The 17,989-nt window shown below is 35.8% G+C and overlaps 5 protein-coding genes across 12 annotated transcripts; 1 reads left to right on the top strand and 4 right to left on the bottom strand.

Annotated features, from left to right (window-relative positions):
* Positions 1–340: 340 nt before the first annotated feature.
* LOC140836827 (uncharacterized) lies at positions 341–1,119 on the bottom strand. Its single transcript, XM_073202652.1, has one exon. It carries the CDS (start codon positions 971–973, stop codon positions 404–406), a length of 570 nt encoding a protein of 189 aa, XP_073058753.1. The 5' UTR covers positions 974–1,119; the 3' UTR covers positions 341–403.
* A 244-nt stretch (positions 1,120–1,363) lies between these two features.
* Positions 1,364–7,221, bottom strand: LOC140836822 (transcriptional adapter ADA2b). 2 transcript variants are annotated; one of them, XM_073202640.1, is made up of 13 exons: positions 6,915–7,221; positions 6,366–6,421; positions 5,808–5,986; positions 5,360–5,425; positions 5,123–5,248; positions 4,963–5,038; positions 4,401–4,449; positions 4,271–4,329; positions 4,103–4,180; positions 3,804–4,026; positions 3,334–3,544; positions 2,758–3,015; positions 1,364–2,036 (listed from the first exon to the last, which is right to left on the bottom strand). In XM_073202640.1, the coding sequence occupies exons 1-13, from the start codon at positions 6,962–6,964 to the stop codon at positions 1,845–1,847; spliced, it is 1,623 nt and encodes a 540-aa protein (XP_073058741.1). In that variant the 5' UTR covers positions 6,965–7,221; the 3' UTR covers positions 1,364–1,844. The 2 variants fall into 2 exon arrangements, with proteins under 2 accessions (XP_073058741.1, XP_073058742.1); XM_073202641.1 differs by having other exon boundaries at positions 3,804–4,014.
* Positions 7,222–8,573: 1,352 nt separating this feature from the next.
* On the top strand, positions 8,574–11,166 carry LOC140836823 (scarecrow-like protein 13). 3 transcript variants are annotated; one of them, XM_073202644.1, is made up of 3 exons: positions 8,619–8,726; positions 9,082–9,184; positions 9,366–11,166. In XM_073202644.1, the coding sequence occupies exon 3, from the start codon at positions 9,484–9,486 to the stop codon at positions 11,038–11,040; it is 1,557 nt and encodes a 518-aa protein (XP_073058745.1). In that variant the 5' UTR covers positions 8,619–8,726; positions 9,082–9,184; positions 9,366–9,483; the 3' UTR covers positions 11,041–11,166. The 3 variants fall into 3 exon arrangements, with proteins under 3 accessions (XP_073058743.1, XP_073058745.1, XP_073058744.1); XM_073202643.1 differs by having other exon boundaries at positions 9,082–9,275; XM_073202642.1 differs by lacking the exon at positions 9,082–9,184 and having other exon boundaries at positions 8,574–8,726.
* A 132-nt stretch (positions 11,167–11,298) lies between these two features.
* LOC140836825 (thymidine kinase-like) lies at positions 11,299–13,569 on the bottom strand. Of its 3 annotated transcripts, none has more exons than XM_073202646.1 (5): positions 13,088–13,569; positions 12,528–12,620; positions 11,925–12,069; positions 11,648–11,769; positions 11,299–11,555 (listed from the first exon to the last, which is right to left on the bottom strand). In XM_073202646.1, the coding sequence occupies exons 1-5, from the start codon at positions 13,423–13,425 to the stop codon at positions 11,300–11,302; spliced, it is 954 nt and encodes a 317-aa protein (XP_073058747.1). In that variant the 5' UTR covers positions 13,426–13,569; the 3' UTR covers position 11,299. The 3 variants fall into 3 exon arrangements, with proteins under 3 accessions (XP_073058747.1, XP_073058749.1, XP_073058748.1); XM_073202648.1 differs by lacking the exon at positions 13,088–13,569 and adding an exon at positions 12,654–13,064 and having other exon boundaries at positions 12,528–12,592; XM_073202647.1 differs by lacking the exon at positions 12,528–12,620.
* Positions 13,570–14,090: 521 nt separating this feature from the next.
* Positions 14,091–17,615, bottom strand: LOC140836826 (ras-related protein RABA5a-like). 3 transcript variants are annotated; one of them, XM_073202651.1, is made up of 4 exons: positions 17,377–17,615; positions 15,403–15,535; positions 14,790–15,283; positions 14,091–14,673 (listed from the first exon to the last, which is right to left on the bottom strand). In XM_073202651.1, the coding sequence occupies exons 3-4, from the start codon at positions 15,127–15,129 to the stop codon at positions 14,336–14,338; spliced, it is 678 nt and encodes a 225-aa protein (XP_073058752.1). In that variant the 5' UTR covers positions 15,130–15,283; positions 15,403–15,535; positions 17,377–17,615; the 3' UTR covers positions 14,091–14,335. The 3 variants fall into 3 exon arrangements, with proteins under 3 accessions (XP_073058752.1, XP_073058750.1, XP_073058751.1); XM_073202649.1 differs by having other exon boundaries at positions 14,790–15,535; positions 17,381–17,615; XM_073202650.1 differs by lacking the exon at positions 17,377–17,615 and adding an exon at positions 15,747–15,767 and having other exon boundaries at positions 14,790–15,535.
* Between the last annotated feature and the right edge of the window lie 374 nt (positions 17,616–17,989).

The following is a 17,989-nucleotide window of genomic DNA, read 5'->3' as shown; positions in this document are numbered from 1 at the left end:
TAGATATTCAAAGAACCCAACCATTTCTATGCAAAAACAGGAGATAGTTTTGGTGGAAAATGGCAAGAGATGATAGCCAGAAGGTAATCCCGGGGAAGCAGAGCAGTGTTTAAAGGCATAGTGTTCTAGTACTCTTCAAAGTTCAATACATAATCTTCCTACTGTAATTTCTTTACTTGCACCGGAGGAGCTTTCCTCCTTATTCCTTAACTTTATTAGTTATTTGTATGCTCAAGTCCTCTTTTAATTCTTGAATACGTCTGCATTGCTAATATCTAAAGATAGAGATGTAGATTACCACCTAGATCCATCCTGATTGCTAAAAACTCGAAAATAGAAATTGTCTCCTTTGGAAAATATTATTAAATAAAAAAACATTTAAGTGTACTCTGCAATTTCACAACTAATAATTATAATCATATGAAAAATCGCTCAAACCAACCATAGCTGACACCACCTGAGAAACAATGAAAAAGCCTCCACCAATTATTGCCAGTATAAGAATAGCAGAGATGGGATTCTTCAGCAGCTCCACTATAGGCTGCAAAAGAGTGTAAATAGCACCAGTACTTACTGTCAAAACAAACAGTCCATATCTCCTCATGTTGTCCCAAAATTCTTCCATCAATGGTCCTTCTGGACCCAAAGCAAATGCCTTTTGATGATCGTCAAAACCCATTAACAAAACTGCAAGCCCTAAAGACATTGCTCCAAAGAACACGATTCTTGAACGCCCTTTTGAGGTCACTGCAGAAAGTTCATTTCTTGGGTGAATTTTGGACTTGAGAGAAGCAAGATTAACGAGGGTTCTGTCATCATGGTTTGATTTTCTTCCAGTTCTTTGATTTACAGTTGATGGTAAAGACGTAATGGGGTTGAACTTGGCTTTTTTGTGGATGATTCTTGGGGAATTTATGGTCAGATTGTGGAGATTTGAGTGCATGAAGTGGAGTTGAAGCCTCAAAGTGTTCATCTTCGTCTGCTTCTTTTAAGGTTAATTGAGGTTTGGAAAGAAAGCAGATTGATAAACGGGTGGTGTTGCCGTGTTGGTGCGGAGGATTTGAACTTTGTTTTTTTGCTTGCCTTATCTTCTAGCAACAAATGGGCCTACAATTTTGGACTTCGCATTCTTCAATATCGTAGCCCAATCAATATGAGATGTACAACCTGCGCAAAAGACAAACTATCATTGATGTAGACACACCGCTTCCAGTGTATGACGAGTAATTTAATGGGGTTTTCTTCCGGTTCTCAAAATTTTCTTCACTTTGCATGATATTCTCGATGTTGATCTTGGAAATATACAGATTTATTGAGTTGTTGGATTCTTGGAGAAATTGAACATGAAGTGTACAACCTAATCTTGATTCAGGATATCCATTAACAAGAGATACAAATCCATTGAAATCTCACTCAATCTCTCGTTTCAAATAATATTCTAGTATTCACGTACGTAACTAAATTACACATCATGTACGTGTACAGTGAACGTAACATGTGAAATTCACCTTTGTATACCAAGCAAGAAATAAGTGAGCCGTTCATAGAATAGAAGATTTGTACAAACAATCTACACCCTTTGAAAACATAACACATTGCCAATCTTCTTCACAGTCGTCTGCAAGGAGCTCATGCATATTAAGCTTCAAAAATATTCTTCTTTCCATCCCTTATAATCAACGGAAACGGCAATGATGAATTTCTGCTAAGCTGCTTCTCCTACAGCATGTAAAAGAATACAGATTCAACCCTAAGTTTTTAGCCTGGCGATACCTGACATAGACCATCACATGTTGTAAAAACATCAATAGCTGGAGCATATATTGATCTTGTCGCTGGAAATATCATTGCAGAACCAATCCCTTCTTCAAAAGCAGATCATATACTCTGTCAATTTTGGTTCGATCAACTTGAAAGAACGAGTAAGCATCGGATTTGTTGGATAAATTGCCAATCATAAACTGTATGGTCATTTCCGCCTGAAGTTTAAGAAAATCAGGTGGCGCTAACCTGATCTCGTGGCACAGTTGTTTCTCCTGTCGATGCATAAAATTATATGGATAAACCCACGGTTAAACCACAACTCTGATTTAACAAAAAAACATTGGTCAAACTTTTAACAAAAATAAAAACCTCTACAAGTGCATTTGATTACACTCAAATACACTTGTAAAAGGTTATTCCCCAACTTTGGCCGCAAGACTCTTGTTGTGCAACTTTTCGGTCTTCTTAATCAATTGTGACTTGCAGCCTCGTATTAATAACTCAGTAAAACCTACTACACATCGCCATACTGTATAAGCTATAGTTGGTGGTGCAACTCAGTTTTTAAAATCCAACGTTAGTCCAAACACCAAGTTATGATCATTTTGTCCCATAAATACATACAGGAAAATAGAGGCCATTTTATTTCTCAACAATCCCCTCCCACTAATTACTAAAGTTGTAATTTATGAAAATCAAACACATGACTCTCTCTTTCGCCGACTACCGTATCTAACAACGGCCATAGTACCAAAACATGTAGCAGATTATGACACAATACAACCCCGATCTTTTAAATCGTATAACACCAAAAATGCTGTAGTTCAATTCCAGTATGCAGACCAAGGATAACAAGGATTTCTCCCCGACAATATTTCCAACTTCAAGATATTCATCGATCTTTTAATCTCAAAAAGTCTAATAAAAATTCGTAACACTCCATGCTAGCTCAATGACAAATTGCTTTTCTATCACAGCAAAAGAAAGACTTACAGACTCAGATAAACAATTTGCAGCAGAAAACGAAACGATGTCCATGTCAGTCTGAGTTGAGTTAGCTTGGACGGCCGATGGTGTGTTCGAATATGCACCAAATGAATCTGAGGAAACAGGTATACTCAGACTTTCCTGGCTGCTTGGTCCAGCCTGATAACTTTCTTTCAGGCTAGCACCATCTTCAGTGTCACGCCTTTTTTGCTCAAGATATCTGTCAGCTTCGGCTGAAGAACGACAACCAGCAGCTCTTGCTTCCTGAATACACATTTCCAAAAGTTAATAATGTAATATGTTCACTAAATCTAAAATCTATCAAGATTACATAATTTCAACTAAATAACCTAAGCAAGGTGATTAATGATAGTCTACCATTGAAAAACTTTATTACGTCATTATCCTTCCACTATTCTGAAGCACATCAAACAATGTCCATCAAATGTCTCTAGGATGTCACATGCAAAAATCTTATCCTTGGAACACACCACAATGAGTTGGAACATAATTTATAAAATTCCTCGTATTTTGCATTATTTAACAAAGCTAGCGACTTACATTTCAGAATATAGGATATACCTTAAGTTCTTGAATTCGTTTTAGAATCCTGTATTCTGACACAACAGTTTTTAGAAGTTCTTCATGCTCCTCCTTGGAATGGAAGCGCATGAATACATCATATCGCCAGCATAAATCCTTCTCTTCTTGAGATAATTCCTTACGAAATGGACTAGGATGGAGTATGTTCCTATCCAGAATGAAATCCTTCCTTCGTTTTCGCTCATCAAGTCTGCAAAGATTAATCTCAGTAATCAACTCGAGAATATTAGATACGTAAGCTTATTGTAAGCAATCGATGAATTTATCAAACATAATTAGTAAGGGAATATATGCAACATTGCAGCATAAAGAAACTGAAAAGTAATCTCTAGTGACTAGGGAGACACTAACCATATGAGGTAAGCCAAATTGGTGGATTTCACTCATAAAGCTTAGAAAAGAGTATAGATAGCCAAAAACTCTGGTATTTTAAGTATGACGAACAATACCTCTTTGAATATATACGAAGCACTCGCAGTTTCAACTCACGCTCCTCTTCAGTATCAGTTTCCTTGAATTCCATATCAGCCAACATTTGTTCCGCGTCATTATCATATTCAGGATCAAACTCTTGTCTTTTTGCATTATAACCACCTGAATCCGGTAAAGATGGGGCCTCGATCTTTGCTGATTTTGGTTTGTTCCCACCAAAACTCCTCCCTGACATATGATCTGCAGGAATATTAGAAAGAAACGCAAATTTTCCCAGAAATTGGAACTAATAATAAAACTATAACACGCCACTCACCCTCCATTTTTAAAAGATCACCCTGATCCTTGATGTGGGCCATGTTGGATGCCTTAACTTTCGCTCCGGTAAAATTTTCTATATTAATAGTTTCAGAAAATCTTCTGCAATGAGGAAGAAGAAGACAATTTGCCCCTTGGTTGCCAGTTAAAACATAATTCTAATTACCTGCCATGGAGGTGGAAGGTAAACGACCTGAAGGACCGCTTTTGTATGAATCTTCAACTCTAAAATTTGTATAGATGATTAGAAGTGCTTAAAGATAATTGAAACATTTTTTAGAAAATGATGAATATACTTGACTCTCGAGGGAGAGAACAGAGATTCCTCCTTTAGCTGAAGTTCCCCTGGAAAAGAAATCCAAGTAAATTATTAGTCTATATTGTTAGAAAAGCATCTCAATTGAGAATGATGTGATGCATGGGAGACAATATTAACTTACGGCCACCTAGAGGGGATCTAACATACAATGAAAGAAATTGTTGAATTCTCCTACGAGTAGTGAATAGACTTCCTAACACAAGTTTGACACATCCTTAAAACATTACACTGATAATTACCATACTTTCCATCATTTAAAAATTCCATACAAAAGTTAAACAAAGAATGCTTACACAACTGCCTACTTAACCTTCGCCTGTCTACAAAATTTTCAAGCTTTTACCGAATTGCATCCAAACAAAATCCACCAAGTAGGTTTCAAAAAACATAAGCAAATTACATAGTATTTCAGTGTTACACGATTTCCTATCCTAATAGCTAAATATACGAATGACGGACTCAAACCTGACTAATCGATGCTAGAAAGAAAAACAAGGAGAAAATGCGAAGAAAAGTAGAGGACTACCCATATCACCGACCTCTTTTGTCATCAAGATGCCCTTTAGCCATAGCAAGGAGTTCATTTCTATTTTTACCCACTACATGTGTCATGTCCTGAGGAAATAAATGTATATCTTGTAGCACTGCTTGAAGGAAAAACACTTCTTAGAAGCAACTTAATTATGTAAGAAATCATACCGGTATAGGAAAGTGAGGCGAGTTTAGATAAGCATTCCTATAATGTTCTATACATGCTTCCTTCGTCTTTGTCCCAACATGCTCTGCAACTTCTGCCCAGTTACACATGCCATACATCTCAATCCCCTGGTTAAGGAACATTTAATGAGGCAAAAAACAAAGCTAAGATTTTCAAGAGAAAAGGTGTGACTTTACATATAAAGGGTCTGATAAACACTAAAAGAAATAACAGATCACCTCCAGAAGTAGCATTTCTTCATCGGCATTCCATTCTGGACATATGAGAGGAAAGGATAATATGTCCTGTTAAAATTACACTTTAAAGACCATCAGCAATGTGAGCAGCTACATCACTCAGCAGTAACAAATAAAATCATAAGGAAAACAATCAATGGATAGAAAAAAACACAAGCATATCCATACTGAAAAACAAACTGATTTAAGATATATTACACTCTTCTCGTGTTATGTTGTAGGCAGTTTGTCCAGCAGAAACTTTAAACGACACAGTAAATATGCACCAAAATATACACTGCATTATCAGCGTTGGCACATTGAAATAAAAACTATGTACTTACAGAATAGAGTTAATAAAACCATCTATGACAAAAGAAAGTAACCTCAATTTCAAAATATAGAATGCTTTGTGTTAAAAATAGAAAAAAAAATCAGATGAGGAACTGACCATAACCCGATACCGATGACCACTTTTGTGTGGATGAACCTCGGCTCCTACTGAGAAACACTCAATGCATAGGTCAAAATCAGAACATACACCACATTTTATACGAATTCTCCCAGTAATATCTTTGTTACAATAGTTACAATGGTATAAAGCCCTTTTTCCTTCACTTGTACCCGGACCTGAGCATTCAAGAATTAAAAGCAGGATATAAACAAGTTTAATACATCATATGCACGTCATATAACATAAATTGTATAAATATCACACAAAACAAAACCTAACTCCAAAGTCATCTACAATAATATACTTTCTAGTCATCGACCCAAAATACGTATTGTGGACTCCTATAAGATGATTAACTGCAAAAATATATATGTCACCTAACATTGCAAATCATTAACTGAGTGATATAGCCAAGACAAGATGCTAAACATGGAAGGCAAAAGACTAATAAATGGCCACCAGATCCATTTCACTCAATTCTCTTTTAACACATCACATTCAAAGATAGCCACAGTGAACTACTCAACGAGAAACATACTAAAGAAGACAATCTACCAGCAGCAAGAGATTCTATGTTTTCTCCACTTGATGCGCTCTTTTTTCTCCTTGATCTGCGAAAAAGCACCGAGTATTTGAAGAATCGAAGAGAAGTATACTGATTAAACCGTACATAAAAAAAAAAAGGAATAGTGATAGAAAAATACTAAGACACAGTTCCACTTGATATATTGGAAAAAGGATAAACCTCATCGCATCACATAATGCAGAAAATCAGGAGCGATATTAATTAGTTAGACAGCAGAACGACACATTCATTTTTTGTGCAAAACAAAATATTCCTGACAATGCTTCGAACTTTATATTTCAAAAAACACAGTCACAAAACCATATCCCAATACAAAGAAATTAACTTCGTCATTTGTGGCATTGCACAAAGGACCATTCAATCAAATAAACTATATCCCCGTATAACTCAAACAAACAACAAAACATCAAAGCTGACAGTTAAAGCAATAAATCTTAGCAGATGATAAAAACACCAAAGATATTATGCACCCATTAGCATAGGCAACAGCAAGATAATACCCCAAAAAAAAAGCTAACCTTTGACTTGGATCTTCTTCAGAATGAAAATTTCCACGAGAACGACCCATTTCAAGGATCAAGCAGACAAATTTTACACCGTAAAACGAAACTGTGAAGCGAGCGTAATTGATCTAAAAATACATCGAGTCTTCATGGGAACCAATCATTTCAAAGGAAACCACAAGAAATAAGTTTGTAGCGTAGCATAGAGTAGCGCAACAAAGAAGTTTCGGGTATCTCTCGTGAACCCTAAATTCCAGTAAGAACTGTAAAGATTCAAGAAAGAAGCTCTATTATTTTGTAGTGTGAGGGAAATGTTCCGACATGTTTCTTTATGCGCTTTCCTTTATCCCGATAACACGACTAATACCAAATTATTATTTAACGACTTTCAACATTTTAATTATATTATTATTATTCTAATAATAATATTATGATTTCTAATTCTTATTCGTACTTGGATATTATATTTATACATTAAAACATCTATAAATTAATATATTTTTCTCAATCTCAATTGATCAATTTGTAAAATTAATAATTTGATTAATTAATAAAATTATAATTTTTCTATAGATTCTTATATAAATCAATGATCTCATTAATGTCATAAATTAATAATTATTAATTCTTTAAAATTACAAGCATAATCAAGACAATTTAGTAAAATATAATTATATTGTTGTTTTTTTAACTTGAAATTCAAGTGTCGAATTTTAATTCTAGTTTGACATTTTATTACTGTCTTTTTATACAATAAATAAATTTTATATGAGTAGTCAATATAAATATTATTTGATTTACTTTTATGTTAATCCAAGAAATAAGGTAAATACATTAATTAGTAAAAGATAATGATTTTTAGTATACTTAAATATATGTTTACTGATGTGATAATTTACACGGATGTCGAGCTCTAAGCTTTTGAGTCGAATACAATTTTATTTTATAATTTGCTTCAGAACCTAACATCTATGCTATCTTCTGTATTATTTATTAAATTTGGGACATATAAAGTAATTAACTTTTGATGTTATGGTCTGTTATAATAACTATACATATTAATGTAGTGTGAAAATTTTAATATAAGTATATGTAGCTCAACGGATTGAGTCTTTAGTTCTTAATAATCAAGTTTGTAGGTTCTATTCCTATTTAGGATATGATTTTTATTTATTTATTTTTTTAATTCATATATCAAAATTACAATGTAATCTTTCACTATTTTTTATAATTATATTTAATTTTATTTAAATATAAATCAAATAAATTATAAAAATATTTTACATATATATAATGCGTGCGTAGATACACTAATATTAGTTGAAGAAAGACACCGTGGTTTCAGTTGCGGAAAATCCATTCATATCATACGATGCATAGTCGTCGAAGAGGAACACACGAAGAAAGAATGCGAAGGGTGGGGTCTGCAGGTTGAGTGAGTCTCATGTGAGACCGTCTCACGGGTCAGAATCCGTGAGACGGGTCAACCCTACCCATATTCACAATAAAAAGTAATACTCTTAGCATAAAAAATAATATTTTTTTATGGGTGACCCAAATAAGAGATCCGTCTCACAAATATGATCCGTGAGACCGTCTCACACAAGTTTTTGTCCTGTAGGTTTTAGCAGTGGCATTTACGTAGTGAACTCATAAATGAAGGGTCATTAACTGGTTTGTATACACCGGAAGTTTCTATTCTAATAAAATTCATTAGTTGCTTTCGTCGATAATTTTATAAGCTCCTTCCGCCCGTCTCCCCCTTCGTATGTCGGTTTCTGTCTGAAAGAAAATTCACAAAATCTCAGCACAATTTGTCCATCGAAGGTAAGATTAGCGGACCCAATCTCGTGATTTCTTGAATTAATTAGTTTCATTATTGGTGCGTGATTAATGCTTGATTATACATTTTGTATCAGCTTTTTGACTTCGAAGATCTCTTTGTTTTGTCAATTTTTACGTTATGTCTTGGTTTCATTTATTATCTTTGCCATTATGGGATTTTGTTGGTTAAATACGTTGTTTTTCTTGATGGATAGTGTCTCTTAATTGGCATCCAAGACCTAAATTTTCTTCTAACTTTCCCATTTGTGTCATTATTGTTTTTAATGAGTTTACCTTCCGTACAAGGCAATTAGTAAGTTTATTTAATGAAAAATATACTCTGATTTATCCATGGTAGGATCATGTTTGTTCAAAGGTGTTGGCCGAACCTAGGTTGACTTTTCGTTAGAGAGACGTGGCACAGAGTCTTGTCGAAGATTTTATTTTGCAAACGGAGGGAGGTACAATAGAAAATATAGCCGGCCCTATGTATGCCTGTACATGTGAAAATATGAATACAAGAGTTATACGGTTGCCTTTTCTTTTTTGAAGGTTGTGATTTCATATAATCGGTCATTTTTAAAACCTGCCTCTTGGTGTCTTAACTTGAAAATCTCTGATCCTATGTTTTCTCCATGGCAGATTTGTTGCTCCTCGTATTCAAACATAAAGGTGGCAACTTTCGGGAGCTGTATTTGTCATAGTATAGATTCACTATATCCGTTTAATTGAGGTAACAGTACTGATTCTGTCTCTTGAGATGCAAACCTCCCGGGATATTAAAAGCCAAGACACCGTTGTTTCATTTCAAGCTGACGCTGAAAACTTTTTCACACTCGAATCTACACCAGCAACCAATTATGCTGCCATCTACAATTCACCTTCAGCTGTTAGTGTCTCCTCCAATATGAGCACTTTTTCTCCCCAGTTATCGAACTCTCACTTTTCTGATCTTCATTACTCATCTGAGAATACTTATGGATCACCCTTTAGTGGGTCATCTGGTGTTGATGACGAAAACAAGTTGATGCAAGCTCTGTGGGTTTTGAGGAATGAACTGTTGGGGCCCGAATCAGATTTCGAGGATAGTGGCTCCTTCAATGGTGTTACCTCACAACCTTCTTTTTTCACTAGGTACGACAGAATTCTTGAGATGGCCCCCCAAATGGACCTGAAACAATTGCTCATTTCCTGTGCTGAAACAGTGTCAGAAACTGATACAGCCTCATTGTCTGATCAAAGTGTTGCAATATCAGCTGCTGAAGCTCTAATGGACATACTGGAAAAAAGGGTTTCTGTATCGGGTGACCCTTTGCAAAGATTAGGTGCATACATGCTAGAAGGGACCAGGGCAAGATTATTGTCCTCTGGGAGCATAATATACAAGAAGCTAAAGTGTGAAGAACCTACAAGCTCCGAATTAATGTCTTACATGTCTGTGCTTTATGAAATATGCCCATACTGGAAATTCGCTTATACGTCTGCCAATGTCACGATCAAGGAAGCTATGGAAAATGAGGACCGAATCCACATAATCGACTTTCAGATTGCTCAGGGTAGTCAGTGGATGGCCATGATTCAGGCCCTTTCACGCCGTCCAGGCAGGCCATCATATATCCGCATCACAGGTGTTGATGATTCCCAGTCTGCTCATGCTCGTGGTGGAGGACTTGAGCTTGTTGGCCAGAAGCTAGCAAAACTGGCGGATTCGTGCGGAGTACCATTCGAATTCCATGGCGCAGCTATGTCGGGATGTGAAGTCCATCTTGAAAATCTTGACTTTCGACCTGGAGAAGCTTTGGCCGTGAATTTCCCTTACATACTACACCACATGCCAGATGAGAGTGTGAGCACAGCTAATCATAGAGACCGCCTACTTAGACTTGTGAAGAGCTTGTCACCAAAGGTTGTCACCATAGTCGAACAAGAATCCAACACAAACACTTCAAGATTCTTCCAACGTTTTTGTGAAACCCTAGATTATTATATGGCCATGTTTGAGTCCATAAATGCAGCACATACTAAGGATGATCGTCAGCGGATTAGAGCTGAGGAAAACTGTGTGGCAAGGGACGTAGTCAATATACTAGCTTGTGAGGGTGCTGATCGGGTCGAAAGGCACGAGCTTTTTGGTAAGTGGAGACAGAGACTTATGATGGCCGGATTTTCTCCAATTCCATTGAGTTCATCAGTTAATGGCGCTGTTAAGGAGATGTTGAAAGATTATAGCCCAAATTACAGAGTTGCAGAAGCAGACGGTGCTCTGTTTCTCGGGTGGAAGAACAGAGCTATGTCAACATCATCTGCTTGGAGATGATTTATTTATCGTTTTAGAAGGTTAAAAAACACTAGAGATAATAAGTTTAGATTTCTTGTTTAGAGAATTTTCACTTGTAAAGCTGCTATTGTTACAAATATCTTTAATATATCAATACTAGGATAACTTTCAAGCGTTTATACATTATGAGACCAAGATTTTGACGAATGATCACACCTTTACGGCAAAATCAACCTTGATAGTCGATTCAGACAAAATGTACGATCCCAGATTCCACCACAAAAATCAGAGGCGGGTCCTAGATCACTGAAGTGAACTGCGCGTTTTGGGAGTCAAGAACAGCCCTTGTAGCTTCTTTTGCGACTTGTCCACTCACGTAGTGATTGCGACACACAGGCATATACACTTCAGCCCCAGCAATAAGTTTGGTTTTAGTCTCGTCTGTCTTCCTCAGAGTAAACAGGGCACGATTACCACATACCTCACATCGGGCAGTAAGCTTTGTCACGGAGTCAGCAATGGGAATTATATCCAGAACTTGACCAAAGCTCCTTCTGCCAAAGCCCAAAAAAATACAAATTTCGACAAATATCAGAAGTTAAAACAAAGGATAAGATCATGTGAGGACGTGAAAAATAAAGTGCACCTCAAATAGTCGCCATCCAATCCAGCAACTATTACCGTCTTCCCATCATGGTCAGCAGCTTTGCTACAGAAATCGTGTAGATCTTCAAAAAATTGAGCTTCATCAATGCCAATCACCTCCAGCTGATGTATCATTGAAAAACTATTAGAGCATATGATGAAAAACTTACCTAAAATTTGGTGTAAATATTAAATGATTCAACTGCTACACATATTCAACTTAACGCAAATGGTTCACATAACTAAATGAAACATAAGAATCAGAAATGAGAGAGTACTTTTTCATAGGCTTCAGCGCCTAGCTTTTCTCTTAATGACGATAGAACAGCTAATGGCAAGCATGGCAACTTTTCTCCATCATGTGTCACAATAGAATCTAGCTCATACCTAGTATCCGTGTTTGATTTTATTATTGCTACATTTCTGCAAAATCATCACAAGTACAAATAAAGCACCAACAAATATCTGGCAAAATTTATGACACAAAGTCAGTTTAGTTCCAATAGTTAAGCATGAATTTCTCTTGCGGGTTGCACGTGCATCACCACAAAGGCCACTGCTCTTATGGAGGAATCCAACACCTATAATATACACACATAGAAAAGGTAATAGAATAATGCAGCTTGAGACAAAGCATAGTTACTGGGTTAGCACAACAACAGTGAGGTGCAATCAAGAAGCAGATTTAATGATTTATCGATAACATCTCGAGGTTTGATAGTATTCGCTAGGGGTCTCAAACTTATTTCTTTCATGAAAATTGCAACTCAAAACCTTGATTGAGCAATCGGTAATCCTAAGCCAAATTAGAAATAGCTTCAACACTATTGAAAAGGTAATATCCAACAGTAGGGGCAATTTCAAGGGTGTAAATGCTCAACTTTCCAAGACATGGCGATTCTGCAAAGACATGTTCACAAGATTCTTCAAACCACATTATCTTATCCTGCAACAAAAACTCAATCGCATATATCCTGCAATCATGGGATGTAAACTCAATTGCCCACCTCTTGAAGCATACCCCAAAATATGCCGACAAGAATCATAGACAAATATGACCTGTTGGATATAAATCAAGCAACAACCTAAGTCGTGCATTGTACACAGACCTATAAAGAGGTAAGAAACTTTGGTATCAAGTTGTAGATAGCATACCTTTTGCATACGAAAACACCACAAGTATAAGACTTTAAAGATCATTCTTAAATATTGTATTAAATCTCAAAATAAGGAGTACATTAATCTCATCTAAGCACCCCACACATGAGCAGACTTAATCTAGCCCACTATACATATTGAAAAGTCAAACTTAAAAGGTGCACTTGGGACATCAATCCCAACCTTAAATTAGTAAATTTCGGAACACACGCAACAAACGTGCGTTACTAAGTTCGATCAACTACAAAACGAACTAATTAAAAATTTTAAAAAAATTGTCAACCTGCCCTTACTGCTCTCGGACTTCATTCTTTTAAGAAGAGTGGTAGTTTTTCCGGCAAACATTGGTCCCACGATCACGTGAATCTCTCCAGGGGCCCTTCCTTCGGAGCAAAAATCTCGACTTTGACTAAAATTTGAGGGTTTTGAATAATTTGCAAGAGAATTTACCACAAAATGCGTGTGAAAAGAAATGGGATTCTCCAAAGGTTGAATCTTGCAATGAAAAATAGATCGTTGAGAGTGGAAAAAAAGGGGAAAAGGCGAGGAAGTGGCCCCGGGAGGCTTGAAGAGTGATGGGCTGAGTGTAAGAAGTGATTTCATTTTTGATATCTTCAGCATATATGAATTAATGAAATGCTCTGCATATGTTTTGAATGAAAAATTTTTGGGAAATGGGGTTTTACAGGAGGAGGGTTTTCGGACATTGAAGGCCCGCTAAGGTTTAGGGTTGGATGGAGGGAAGAAAACAATCAGATAGTGGGACCCACCGTGGAGCAATTTCTTTGTTAATTTTTTTAGTTAAGTTTGGTTCGCTCTATTCTTATTCGTATATTTATTCAATCTAATCTCATGTTGATTTATTATCATATTATTTAACAATTTATCAACTATTTATCTTACATCAATTAAGTCATTAAATTAAAATTACATTATTTTTCTTAATAAATAATATTATTAATATTTTCAAAAAAACAAAACAATAATATCACATTATTTCGAATTAAATCAAATCAAACATTATATTAAGTATCATTTTTATATATATTTTATTATTAAAAATATTACTTATCTCCATATTATTTGTGTCATACCCGTATGCTAGGATATTATCAGTTATCACTTATGAGTGAAAAATACGGGAGTCAAATGCTTTTGCAAGAAACCAGAAAGCCCAAAGATAATTGGACCAGACAGCAGAACCTAAAGTGGCCCAAGTTCCCAACTCAGAGCAAAACACGGAGTATTATTAACACCACAAAATGGAAGTGTAGAATACATCGAAGGAATACCCACTCACATTACTAATAAAATTCAAACCACTTCAAGTCATTTACAATTTCCAGGGAAAAACAGATTTGTTTTTTCCCTTCTATTTCTGGCCTTGATATTCGAGTTACAAAAGTAAACTCGGGTGACAGTTTTAACATTAAAACAAGTAGAGTTGCAGTCTTAAGATAATGAGAAAAGGGCTTTCGAGAAATGACAGCTCGCTTCTGACAACAATGGATCGTGTTCCTTGCAGAATGAATCATGATGAACAACACCAACTCTTTTTATGTTGTCCATCTGTTTCTCGATCCCCATCTGCCCGTATGACCAATGTTTTCCCATTTCCTATCCGGCCAGTTTCTTTATGTTTGAGTTCTTGAGATTGAATTACTTTCCTACTTAAAATGTTATAGATCTCTTTTACCACCATCTGAAAGGCAGAAGATACATTGGAGGAGTCTAGAGCTGAAGTTTCTATGAAGAACAGACCCTGCGTCTCAGCCAAGGACTTGCCTTCAGCAGTTTTCACCTCCCGGGCATCTTTAAGATCAGATTTATTGCCAACTAATATAGTCACCACGTTCATGTCCGAATGGGCTGTTAAAAAAATATATATAACTCCAATAAGTACGCATGTCAATAAAGTATATCTCTAACAATACCAACGCACAAAACAAAAACAAAAATGAAGTCCTAAAGGCTGCATTGTTTACTATGAAGTTCATTAAGCCATCTGCCAATGCTTTCGAAGGTCTGGCGTCTGCTAATGTCATAGACCAGAAGCGCTCCGACTGCCCCTCTATAATAGGCAGATGTAACGGCCCTAAATCGCTCCTGACCGGCCGTGTCCCAAATCTGTGCTTTAACTTCTTTCCCATTGATTATCATCTTCTGAGTCTGAAATTCCACTCCAATGGTGGATTTTGAATTAGAGTAAAACTCATCCCTGGCAAATCTAGCAAGCAAGTTTGATTTCCCAACAGCTGAATCACCAATCAAAACAATCTTGAAAAGGTAATCCGCAGTCTGTTCTTCCTCATTATAAAAGGCCATCTTTTCACCCTTTAAAATTCTTAGCTACAAAACCATATCGAGTATTTGCTAACAAGAGAAGGATTCCTGTAGATATTTTAACACTGCTCAATATCAGACTGCACACAGTTCAAGAAGTAGGATTGTGGATGTCGCCGGAGAACAATATGTGCGACTATAAAGACCATCAGATAAAGCTCATCAGGTAGGTTAAGTACATGTATAGGCAGCGGTCCAGTACTAAAATGCAAAGGAGAAGAAAAATGTATAACAAAATAGTTGCACATATAAGACCACGATGAGTCAATTGCTCGGTACTCCACCCCAAAATAGCAGCTTTACTGGTAGCCACAGCTCCAGCCTTCAAGTAAACTCACACAATTCCAGATTCCAATTTGGTTCCCAAAAAACTAAGATATAAAGGCACCTGCAATACCAATCAAGCATTAAGAGCAAATAATTTAATACAAATCTAATATATCTCTGTAAAAGAAAGTGCATATTTGACAGTCAATATTACACATAGAAGAATAATTTTGTTGTTTGACGTTGTTCATAACAATATATAAATTCCTTGCCTGAGCATTTCTCAAATACACATAATTTATTACACCTGTTACGCAAAAATCTCCAAGTACTTGCTCACACCAATACTCTTTCCTGTCTGTTTTAATCCTTCATATGCACGTAAATTGAAAGCTGTAACATTAAATAAACACCATGCATGGTCTGAATGTCGTGATGCATCGATCTTATTTATAGATATTCCAGAAAATGTTAATTATAGATATTCCAGTGAGAAAAAAAGCTGTCTGCAACCTCAAAAGCATTTTAGGATATGAATATCCCCACAAATTATCTCTTGAAATTAACACATAATAGCATAAACTCATTTAAATTTCCTACAATATAGCCTCCTTATGCTTATGATGGTAATAAAGATGATTTCGATAAAAACAAGTGATAACTTAGAAACAGAAGTTCTACAAAAATATATATATATATAACTCTCAGGAACTACGGAGCAATCCTGTCAATAATAGATGTTCTGCTTGCTTCAGTGTGATTTGGTATGAAAATCTACGAACACAGGTCCCATAAAAACAAATGATAGATAGGTAAAATATGTAAACTTCTCACTAGACATACAAACCACATACGAACAAAAGGTTAAAACATTTTCTTGTCTGAGCTGAGATGCGGAGGAAAAAGTTCGCCATAGAGTAAAAACGGCATTCATAGATTGAATCTGGTAGGTATAAATGTACCCACAGAATAATATGAACGTATCAACTTTACAACCGAATAACAACCTTTAACATAGAAAAAGACTATTTTTTTTACGGCTATCGTAATCTTTTATAAACTGAAAGAGCCTGCTTGAAATTTTGACAAGCGAGGTAATAAATAACAGCTGCAAAAAAGGACCTTCGAATCTGTCTCCAATTTCAAAGAAGTGCGAAGTTCGTGTGAGTTTAAAAGAAAACCCCAGTAAAAGTCAATTGAAATGCACAGTGGTTTCCTTAAAAAAAAACCCTTTAGCTGCATAATATCAAAGCACATTTTTATATGTTTGAGATCAAGAAACGAAAGCTTCAGAAGTGGGTTAGAAATATTTCATTCCAAGAATTTGTCGTTTCCAATCCAATAAGCCTATGTTTTATAACACATCGGTGATAAGATCTCCTCAGAAAATTATTGCGAAAAATTTAATATTTCAATAGTTAAAGCCTTCTAGGCAGGAACAGAACCTAGCACAAAGCACAAAGATCTTGACATTTATTCCACATCATTGCACCACGTAAAATTGTAAAGTGATTCCGAAGTATTTGGATATATTTGGACAACTCCTGACGCACGGTAATTCGAATGCAAAAAACAGTTAACATGGAGTGGTTTAAATTCTTTACTGTACCTCTCAAACAGTCTTTAGTACATTAATAATTTGGAAAAGCGGGCACTCAAAATCTAAACGTCAAATCAATTTAAAACTTCTGCAGTAAATTCTATTATTCCCATAAAATCTGTATCTATCAACCAAAACAAAAAGATATATTCTAAATCCAAAAAAATCCAATCGTTTTCTGAATAGTTCCGAATTTCCCAGAAAAATGAAAAGAAAACAAAAGCAGACACCTTGAACTTTATAGAAAAAAAAAACGAAAACCAAAGTAGGCGACACGAAAACGGCATTAAACAGGAAAGATAAATCCATATCAGAAATTGAAGGATAAGAAATGAAAAAGAGAGGAAAAGAAGGAAGCATACCGACCCACTAGTTGAAACAAGGAATGCAACTCTTCTTCCCCTCAGCTTTCTCCAGCTCAATACACAACGAACAAATCAAGAAAGAGGAGAGATGGGAGAAACTAAAAATAAATTCAATAACAGCTCAGGAGAACGACCGGGCTAAGTTTGGAGATTTGACGAGAGGAAGAGGAAAACCCAGGTTTACAGTTAAGACGGCAACAGTCCCTCGGATGGGTCAGCAAAATGGGCTTTACTAATTGGACCCCTCATCCGGCCCATTTAAACATACACGGACTAAATTTTTATATTATTAATTTGGTGACCCATTTCCATTCTAAATAGAACAAATTTTAGATCAAAGAACAATAAACCACTAAAAAATTGTAAAAGTTTGTATGAGACGGTCTTACGAATCGTATTTTGTGAGACAAATCTCTTATTTGGGTCATCTATGAAAAAGTATTACTTTTAATACTAAGAGTATTACTTTTTATTGTGAATATCAGTAGAGTTGACTCGTCTCACAGATAAAGATTCGTGAGACCGTCACAAAAAAACATATTTCAAAAAAATTGTATATATGATTACCGATCTAATATCAAAGCACTAGTTTGTTAAGCTCGAAAATGTT

The sequence above is a fragment of the Primulina eburnea genome, chromosome 7 (assembly GCF_022965805.1).
Source record: "Primulina eburnea isolate SZY01 chromosome 7, ASM2296580v1, whole genome shotgun sequence".
Classification (NCBI taxonomy): domain Eukaryota; kingdom Viridiplantae; phylum Streptophyta; class Magnoliopsida; order Lamiales; family Gesneriaceae; genus Primulina; species Primulina eburnea.
The sequence above is the reverse complement of the archived record's forward strand: the minus strand, read 5'-3'. Positions and strand labels throughout refer to the sequence as shown.

Coding starts and splice junctions, on each gene's coding strand:
- LOC140836827 (XM_073202652.1), bottom strand. CDS start 973: ATGAACACTTTGAGGCTTCAACTCCACTTCATGCACTCAAATCTCCAC.
- LOC140836822 (XM_073202640.1), bottom strand. CDS start 6,964: ATGGGTCGTTCTCGTGGAAATTTTCATTCTGAAGAAGATCCAAGTCAA. Junction 5,426..5,807: donor GTCATCGGTATCGGGTTATG/GTCAGTTCCTCA, acceptor TAATTTTAACAG/GACATATTATCCTTTCCTCT. Junction 5,249..5,359: donor AAGAAATGCTACTTCTGGAG/GTGATCTGTTAT, acceptor TTCCTTAACCAG/GGGATTGAGATGTATGGCAT.
- LOC140836823 (XM_073202642.1), top strand. CDS start 9,484: ATGCAAACCTCCCGGGATATTAAAAGCCAAGACACCGTTGTTTCATTT.
- LOC140836825 (XM_073202646.1), bottom strand. CDS start 13,425: ATGCTGAAGATATCAAAAATGAAATCACTTCTTACACTCAGCCCATCA. Junction 12,621..13,087: donor TCCGAGAGCAGTAAGGGCAG/GTTGACAATTTT, acceptor CCATGATTGCAG/GATATATGCGATTGAGTTTT. Junction 11,770..11,924: donor GCGCTGAAGCCTATGAAAAA/GTACTCTCTCAT, acceptor ATGATACATCAG/CTGGAGGTGATTGGCATTGA.
- LOC140836826 (XM_073202651.1), bottom strand. CDS start 15,129: ATGGCCTTTTATAATGAGGAAGAACAGACTGCGGATTACCTTTTCAAG. Junction 14,674..14,789: donor ATGGCTTAATGAACTTCATA/GTAAACAATGCA, acceptor TTTTTTTAACAG/CCCATTCGGACATGAACGTG.